General features: G+C 46.3%; 1 protein-coding gene across 1 annotated transcript in view; it reads right to left on the reverse strand.

Moving 5' to 3' along the window:
* adgrb2 (adhesion G protein-coupled receptor B2) overlaps positions 1-10,000 on the reverse strand; it is a 253,236-nt gene that overhangs the window by 12,819 nt on the left and 230,417 nt on the right. The window contains exons 36-37 of the mRNA XM_063186118.1: positions 5,048-5,083; positions 428-553 (exon numbers count right to left, since the gene is read on the reverse strand). Coding sequence (XP_063042188.1) covers positions 428-553; positions 5,048-5,083 — 162 coding nt within the window. The remainder of the gene's footprint in view (positions 1-427; positions 554-5,047; positions 5,084-10,000) is intronic.

Consider the following 10,000-nt stretch of genomic DNA (forward strand, 5'->3'; position numbering starts at 1 on the left):
GAGGTAAAGGTAGCTATGGCATCATTTCTACACATAGCAGAACACCATGAATACACTAAGTCTGACATCGGGGAGAGCACAGGAGAATCGTCATTGTATTGCGTAGGTTGGGTGTCTTATTTGAATGCAATTTGAATAGTGTTATGTTATACTATGTTGGGAGGACAGGTATGGGAAGCAGATCACACCTACATCTGGAAGACAGTGGGAGGTTGCCGTACATATCATCATACACATCTTTCACACTGGCTGTGAAACGTCTAAGACTCTAAAAGCAAAAGAAGTGACTTCCTTCCTCCTAAATGTTGTTAATGGCTGCACTACACATTTATGGACAACACACAGTAAGTAAGCTCTCTTACTATCTATGCTCTTTGGTCTGGGGTGTGAAGGTGAAGGGTGACAGGTGGAGCGGTGATCGTCTTACCTTGAAAGTGGACATGGCGGTGGGGTCCCTGCCATACCTGTCTATGGTGTGGAACTTGGAGGAGGAAGAGGACTGGTTGAGCTCATGGTACAATTCTGAGTGTCTTTTGCGAGTGTGCATCACTTTCTGAAAGGAAGGAAGGAGGGAAAGGAAGGAGGAAAGAAAAAAAGAAGAAAGAAAACAGGACAGGAAAGAATACAGAAAAGAAAATGATATAAAGGAAAGAAAAAAAGGGAAAGAAACAAACCATAAAAAAGAGGCGAAGAAAGGAAGGGGTGGAGGAAATCAGGCAGGGAAGGGAGGAGGAAGGGGCGTGCAGGGCTGAGGTGTGGGTGGGTGGGTGTATGGATGGGTTGGTGGTGGGGTTGATGATGATGGCATGTCCACATCTGTCTGACAGCTTCCTTTGTCAGAACTTTAAAACCCTTCCCTTTCAACTGTCCTTTCAACTGTCTCGGAAGGATCCTCTGAAGCATCATCTGAGGCAGCCTTCCGTCTAACGGACCCAGTGTGGATGGAGCTCAGAGAGAGAGAGAGAGAGAGAGACATCATCTAATGAGGTCTGAAAGACGTTTGGTGTGACAGTGGCCCTGGGAGCACTGTGACACCACACCACCCAGACAGAGTGTTTAGTATGGCACTGCTGTGAGAGGCTGGTTCGTTTGACACTGCTGTGAGGGCCGAGTGTTTACTTTTCTTTGACACCCAGCAGAGGTGATGCAGGGACACAGTACAGAAGCTCTGGCCAAGGCAAGAGCAGAGAGCAGAGAGAGACACAGTGACGTTGTGCCAAGGCAAGGAGCAGGGAGAGGATGGCACCGCTATTGAGGTGACATGGGGAGACTGTAGTGCTGGCCAAGGCATGCTGAGAACACCTGCGCCAATTAAGACACACTCACTCACTCTGTTTTTAGTGTCCTTCACTCTTACCTCCTCTCCCTGGTTCTCTCCTCTCTCTTCTTGACATCCACCTCTCTCTTTTCCTACCTATGTTTCATCTCTGTCTGCTTTGTCTCCAGTTCTCCCTCCCATCGCTGTCTCTCCGCGGGTAGTCTTTGTCTGCTCTTTTACTTTCGCCACCTCAGTCTGACTCATTTCCCCACACCTTCGTTCTCATTCTCCCATTTGCCTGTCCCCCTCCTGCTGGTGCTAATTCACACCTTCTCTCTCTCTGTGTTCTCTCTTCTCTCTGTGTGGCCGCTCTTGTGTGTTAACGGTCTGCTCTCCTCCCCATCTCTCCTGATTGCCACTCTCACTAGCACACTGTGGCCCTGCTTTCATGTCCCTGTGTTCTTCTTGTCTATGTGTGTTGTATTCTTACTTACCCTGTGTGTGTGTGTGTGTGTGTGTGTGTGTGTGTGTGTGTGTGTGTGTGTGTGTGTGTGTGTGTGTGTGTGTGTGTGTGTGTGTGTGTGTGTGTGTGTGTGTGTGTGTGTGTGTGTGTGTGTGTGTGTTTAAATTCTCTCCTCTCTGCATGTGTGTGTCCTGCTCTGTCTTGGTCTAATGTGGATGATGAGACAAGGGGATGGCAACAAACACCATGACATTACGTTGCTACACAGTAGAATAATGCAGTGTTAATTCAATGCTTACAGAGTACACTGGGACAATCTAGAAGATGCTAAATCGACGATTTGTGTGTTGAATTAACATTGCAAAAATGTACAGTGTAAAAGGTTATACGAATGTATTTCCGTGGCGCTGTGTTAGTATGTCACATTGCCGGACCTTATTGCACCTGTTATGACATGCGCTCCAAAGTGTCAGGTACGCAGTCAGCTGATGAAGAATGGAGGGAGAGTGGTGTGGGGGTGTTAGTATTAGTGGATGGTATGTTATGTGAGGGTGTTAGGGGTGGAATTAAGGTGACTGAAAGGTCAGGGAGTCAGAGTTCAGAGGTCAGGGTGCGAGGGCAGGGTCATGCAGGGGGAGGGGCTACTCATACAGGTTATTTAGCGCGTCTAGGCTAGGCTAGGCTAACTAGCTATTAGTCCATCCATAAGCCAGACATACATGTGTGTCTCTTGCAACCCAAACATACAGTACCTGCGTGCCAGTGCGGAGCCTTGTGTCCACAGGGACACATGGAGCAAATCTCCAGTCAAAACAAGAGACTACTGAGAGTAAAATAAGACTACTCTGAGTCACAACATTGGTCACTTATCGGGCTTCTTTGCTATGGTTTTAAGGGATAAGCTAGTTCTAGCGGAGGGGTTAAGCTGATAACAAGGGGCTTTGTGCTCCTTGATTGAGGTAATAAGGATGCTTAGAGGTTTAGGTCAAAAGACAGCTAAAGGGTCATGGTTAGAAAGTAATATGGTTGGACACTAGGTCCTCAGGTGAAGGGTGAAGGCTAAAAGGCTATAAGGTTCAACACTGAGTCCTTAGCTAAAGGGTCATGGGTGTAAGGTTATAAGGTTGGACACTGAGTCCTTAACTAAAGGGTCACGGGTGTAAGGTGATAATGTTATAAGGTTGGACACTGAGTCCTTAGCTAAAGGGTCATGGTTGTAATGCTGGACACTGGGTCCTTTTAGGTGAAGGGTGAAAATTATGATGCTATAAGGTTAAACCCTGAACCATTAGCTGTGGGGTGAAGGGTATGGCTAAAGGTTATAAGCAGGGACCTAAGTCAACGTTTTATATAACCAGCCTAAATGGCTAGTAGATGCTAATCTCACTTGCCAAGCACACACTCCCTAATGGGTCAAAGTGGCTAGTAAATGGGTATTTTCTACCAGTCAAATTGAAATTTTACCATTATTTGACTGGTTGTCTGGTGTTAATTTAGAGCCCTGGTTATAAGGTTGGACACCATAAGGTTAGTTCCATATAGGTGAGGGATGAAAGATAAAATGTTCTAGGGTTGAATACTGAGCCATTTGCGATGTGGGTCCTTATCTAGGGGATCAATGTTATAAGGTTGAATACTGGTTCCTTTTAGCCAAGGATAAGCCAAGGATGATCACTATGGGCTGATCAGGGTAAATTAGAGGTCAACTAGAGTGACTGGACATTTGCTCCATTCTAGGGCTCTGGGCATTCCACAGCAGGTGCCGCCTTTTGCCTCAAAGAACCACAGCAACACACGCACATTCACACATGCACGCACACTTACCCACCACACTGCGATTCCATATGCACCCACAATGCCACATGCATCACTTCCGTCTGCTTTCTCTTTCTCTTTCTCTTTCTCTCTCTCTCTCTCTCTCTCTCTCTCCCCTCTCTCTCTCTCTCTCTCTCTCTCTCTCTCTCTCTCTCTCTCTCTCACACACACACACACACACACACACACACACACACACACACACACACACACACACACACACACACACACACACACACACACACACACACACACACACACAGGTTTTCTACACGGTTGTGTCGTCAACCTTGTCCAAAGCCATACCATCCCTATTTTACGCATGTTGTAAACTGCACTTGGCATTTCATTGCTGATTAGATTTTGAACTTTGACTTGCTTGAAGGTTCATAATGCAACAAGGCATGAATATGAAGCCGAAGATCTGAAACATCTTTCTTGATGCTTAGATACAGTCTATGTTGTGAAGACCAAAGCTTGGATCTGGCCTACTGTTTGAAGGCTGTATCTATAATATGATATGAAGACAACAAAGTTAGACAAGGACTAAAGGTTATGATACACAAGGAAATATCTTGAGCAATGTCTCTGGGCAACGATACTCCAAGATGTTGTTTGGGCTGTTTATCACCAAAACACTTTCATCAAGTGAACTTGGATCAGAAGCAGACGTTCTTAACCATTCCATCAGAAAATTAAATTAGTAGCTGAACTTGATATTGCACAAGAACATTCTTCAGTGGTTTCTGGGCAATGTCTCTGGGCAATTATACTTTAAGATGTTGTTTGGACTGTTTATCACCAAAACACTTTCATCAAGAGAACTTGGATCAGAAGCAGACAACATCTGATCTATTCCATCAGAAAATTAGGCACCAATCAAGATATTGCTCTGAAACATTCCTCAACATAGTTGAGTTGTGTATCATTACCTTTAGTCATGGGAATCGAATGGCAGATTTTGTCGGGTAGATTTAGGACATACTGGTGAGCCCCAATCAAAGTTGATCTTAGATATGCTCACCAAATATTGAATTAGGTCTAACACATGGCCTCCAAAGGTTAGATTAGGTCTAACATATGGATACTAAAGTTTAGATAAGTGGAGAGCAGGTCCAAATCATGTTAGATCTGACAATAGTCGCGTTAGGACTTAGATTTGGACTAAGTGATGTGGCTATCACAATAAAGGTTAGATTTGAGCGATGTCATGAAGACTAAATGTTAGATTTGGACTAAGCTTAAGCAATGTTTCTTGAGGAGAGGACTGGCTCAGGGTTGAGGAGACACCGTTTGAGTTGAGTGGAGGAACCCACCATGACCAAAGCGGGAGGAAGCAGGAGTGGGGGAAACACAGCGATACCATTGGCTCCTCTCAGTCAGTTGCTCAACCAATCAGACTAGTGGCTTGCTAAAGCAGACAAAAAGCACATACACCAGGCTAAAGGGAGTGAGGGTGGGGGCGACTGTGGTGGGGGGGCAGGGGGTGGGACTTAGGGAGCAAGTCTTACCTCAAAGTCCAGCTCAGAGTAGCGAACTCTTTTCCTCTGGGTGTGGGAGAGGTGGGAGTGGGGTGGGGTGGTAGGGGCAGGGGGTTGGAGGGAGAAAAGACACCATCAATCACATCAAATCATGCTGTCTTTCTCATAACACACCCACACGCTATCACACACGGACACAAATGGACATAAATGGACAAACATACAGTATGGACACACATGGACAGCCAGCTTTCAGTGGTCTCCTGCACTACCACAGGGTCACCAACAGATGGCACCATGCTGAATGGAAAACATGCTTCACCCCTCCTATAGACCACAAGTGTCCTGTGGCAGCCATAACTTAATTTAATTTAATTTGTTTATTTTTGAAGAGAGATTAAAAAAAAGTTTGTCTTGAGATCTACCCCTCGATCAACAGACAAATGTTGGAATACCTCAATGGTGCTACACCCTCATCACGGCTGAAGTGTCTTTGATCAAGGCACCCAACTCTATTTGGCTGAAGTGCTCTTGAGCAAGGCACTTCAGTCTACATTGTTGAAGGTACCGTGGCAAACTACACTGTCACTGGAACATTTAAAAAGCTTAGATGTTATTTCTATTGGATCCATGCACTTGTATACATAAATAGCTTCTTCTGATGCAGCATGTGTGTTGTTTTACTCAACGTCACTGTAAAGGACATGCTTTTTCAAGTTTAAATAAATCAAACCAAGGAGATGTAAGGACATGTAATTGTGAGTTTATCCATCAATATAGGGTAACTATTAAGCCCTAAAACAAGTTTAAAGCCACTGTGACACAAATGGAAATGTATAAACCTTGAATGAGCGATAGGCAGTGTAACCAGTTATCCCCCGCACCACACATTTAAAGGTACTACAGTATTCTCAGATGAACAATGCAATCCTGACACCTATATCAAGGGGTTGCCCTTTCTCTGTCGGCCCTGTCCCCGACATTTCAACAGCACACCTGTGACAGACAGTCCTCCCTGTTATACATGTACGGTTTTGCTCAGAGATGAGCTGTACAACAGTCCCTCCATTCAATGTGGACATACACAGCATACTCAATCAGATGTCTGTACAGTACAGTATATCCTACTGTATAAATACAGTCCTTTACATTGTATAAGCAGCCCTTTAGACAGAGCATCCAGTCATCCCTGTGGCACATCATCTGTATGAGGGATGAACATTAAGAGTCTATAGCACAGCACTCTCAGTTCATCAGTCTGTAGCCCAGCACTCTGTGGAGATGGGGATTCTGTCTTTATAGCTGGAATATAGTGCAGTTCTCGGATAATACATGCCGTCAGTGTCTCCATCCCTGCGGACCAAACTCACATACGCACGCTCGCACGCAAACATGCACGCACGCACGCAGCACGCACACACACTCCTGCTCTCTTCCACCTGATGAATGAAACATAACAACAGCAGAGCCAACAGTCCTTTCATCAGGCACAAATACACCCACACACCCATACACCCCCCCCCACACACACACGCACACACACACACCACCACCACTCAATTCATCAGGGGCTGGACGCCGGGGGGCAATTATATAGAGCTGCCCAAACCTGCATCACAAAATCCTCAGAAGCAGAGGGGAGGGGAGGGGTGTGCTTGCTCACTCCCTCAGGCAGAGCGCAGGAGGGGTGTGCCCGCCTGTGTACTTGCTTAGTGATCCCTCTTGCTTATTTGTTTTCTTTTAGAGAGTCAGAGAGAGGCCGAATAGACTGATATATGCAGGCAGAGAGAGGTAGACGGGGCAGAGTGAGACTGAGAGATGCAGAGAGTGATAAACAGTGGCAGAGTGAAACTGAGATAGGCTGGCAGATCTGGAGGGAGGCAAACAGGGAGAGAGTGAGACATAGTAGTCTGAGACAGAGGGAGGCAGAGAGAGGTAGACAGGGGCAGAGGGAGACAGAGGGAGACAGAGAGAGGTAGACAGGGACAGAGGGAGACAGAGGGATGCAGAGAGGTAGACAGGGACAGAGGGAGACAGAGGGATGCAGAGAGGTAGACAGGGACAGAGGGATGCAGAGAGGTAGACAGGGACAGAGGGATGCAGAGAGGTAGAAAGGTGCGGAGGGAGACAGAGGGAGGCAGGGAGAGGCTGAGTGAGACTGGAGGCGGTAGACAGAGTTAAAGCGAGACAGAGTGACAGCATGATGTAGACAGATGCAGAGACATGAAGAGAGGGGCAGAGAGTGAGAATGAGAGAGGCAGAGGGATAGAGCGAGAGAGACAGAGAGGGTAGAGAGAGGCAGCTTGATACTGAGAGAGGCAGAGAGAGAGAGAGGCAGAGGGAGGCTGACAGAGGCAGAGTGAGACTAGATCCCAAGACTGCTAGACAGAGTGAGAGTGAGACTACATGGGGGATGCGCACTGCTCTTGGCAAAAGTGGCAAAGGCGGCGGAAGTAATTGACTTTGTATGGAAGAGCAAGCATGATGAGCGGTAAAAGCGTTTTATTTTTGGCGTCGAGGGCAACAAAGGTGTCAAAAGAGAAGTTGACCTTCAGTTAGCAATATGTAATGAGCCATGACGCGGTACGGCGGCAGCCAACAGAATGTTTACATTTTTCTAAATGGGAGCTTCGGTTGGTTGCTCCCATTCACGAACATTCAAGGTTGATTTTTTTTCGCTGTTTTTGCGCCCCATTTGGTGTGCTCAGTCCAAAGGGATCTTTCAGCTTCTTTAAACGCTTTTGCCGCTTCTAGTGTGCTGACAGTAAGGGATGCCAAGAGAAGCAGACAAGAAGAGTGAGATGTAGAGATATAGACAGGCTGAGTGTGCCTGAGAGATGCAGAGACATGACAGAGGCAGACTGAAACTAAGAGATGCAGAGAGGGGCAGAGTGAGATTGGGAGATGAAGAGAGTGATAGAGGCATAGTGAAACCAAGATAATGAGAGGGGTTGAGAGAGGCACACAGGGGCAGAGTGAGACTGAGAGAGTGGTCGAGAGATGCAGAGAGTGGTACACAGAGTAGAGGCAGAGTGAAACCATAGACTGGGAAACAGACGACGAGAGTGTAGGTAGACTGAGAGAGACAGAGAGAGAGGCTGAGAGTGGTGGAGTGTGAGAGGTTGAGGGGTGAAGAGAGTGGTGGAGTGAGAGAGACAGAGAGAGGTTGAGGGATGAAGAAAGTGGTGGAGTGAGAGAGACAGTGAGTCTGAGAGTGGTAGAGTGAGTGTGAGTCATTTTTGAGAGCTGCATGAGTGGCACGGCAGAGAGGAGTGCTGCATTAGACAAGCAAGTGAGACTAATCACCGTCCCTGATTCAACCAGAGCTCGACTCTATACAGCAATATACAAGTACTGTATGTGTGTATGTGCATGTTTTGTTTTACATTATGTTTGCATGTACAGTGTAGTACATATTTACTGTATGTGTGCACTTTATGGAGCAGCTTTAAATATCATTTATTCTATTTTTTTATTATTTAATCAGCTTTTCTATTCTATTCTATTCTATTCTATTCTATTCTATTCTATTCTATTCTATTCTATTCTATTCTATTCTATTCTTTTCCACCAGAGCACTATTACACATGAGATCATTATTCTAGACAGGAGTTGTGAAAACATCAGCAGCAGTATTCGATGATTCATCCGATTCTGCCAAATAGTGATGAAAAGTGTAAGCCTATTTGCTCTATGAAATAGTATAATAACATGATACATGAATATAATAGCATACGTAATATCAATCATTAATTTAATATACGCACAATACACTCTGTATTATGTATATTATCATAATGTCCTTGCTGGCTCCTGACATAGTGGGCAATAGCCCAGTGGCCCCTGCAGTCATAAGCAACAAGCTTAAAGCCACAGCTGTGTGATATAAGGCCACAGGGCCCTAACCTGTCTCACAGCTGTGATAAGGCCACAGGGCCCTGAGCTGTCTCACAGCTGTGATATAAGGCCACAGCGCTCTAACCTGTCTCACAGCTGTGATAAGGCCACAGGGCCCTGAGCTGTCTCACAGCTGTGATAAGGCCAAAGGGCTCTAACCTGTCTCACAGCTGTGATAAGGCCACAGGGCCCTGAGCTGTCTCACAGCTGTGATAAGGCCAAAGGGCTCTAACCTGTCTCACATCTGTGATTGATATGAGGCCACAGGGCTCTAACCTGTCTCACAGCTGTGATGTAAGGCCACAGGACTCTAACCTGTCTCACGGCTGTGATGTAAGGCCACAGGGCTCTAACCTGTCTCACAGCCACAAGGTTTAATCTGCCGCACATTCAATGGTTCTCCTCTGCCCCACACTCCACTCCCACCCTTATATATAGGCCCCAGTCCTCCTGAGCTCCACCGCTTCACACCCTCACCCTTACTGCTCCCATGCCTCTCTATCCTCTGCCCAAACCCTTGTCCTTAATGCCCCACATTCACAACTCTAGCCCCATACCCTCACTTTAACCCCTTAGAGCAGACCTCTGTGTTAAAACTGAATTCAGCAAACAGTGTATATGTATATGCCCTTGTCCTATCGACGGGCCCATCTGCAGTAAGAAGCTACCTGCCCATGCAGTTCAGTGCCCAAACTTCACAGTCCTGATGCCCACCATGACATCGCAACTTTCTGAGAGTCAAGAGTTCTGATGTACCGTAATAGCACCCAAACTATTCAGCAATCATGTGCCCAACAGTCCTTGCCATGCTGTGCACTCCACAATCTCTAAATGGTCATGAGTTCTGATATAAGACCACAGCGCCTAACCAGTACTTATACCACCAAAGCACCTAACCAGTACTTATACCACCACAGCACCTAACCAGTACTTATATCACCAAAGCACCTAACCAGTACTTATACCACCACAGCACCTAACCAGTACTTATATCACCACGGCACCTAACCAGTACTTATACCACCACAGCGCCTAACCAGTACTTATACCACCAAAGCACCTAACCAGTACTTATACCACCACAGC

Source organism: Engraulis encrasicolus, chromosome 20 (assembly GCF_034702125.1).
Source record: "Engraulis encrasicolus isolate BLACKSEA-1 chromosome 20, IST_EnEncr_1.0, whole genome shotgun sequence".
NCBI lineage: Eukaryota > Metazoa > Chordata > Actinopteri > Clupeiformes > Engraulidae > Engraulis > Engraulis encrasicolus.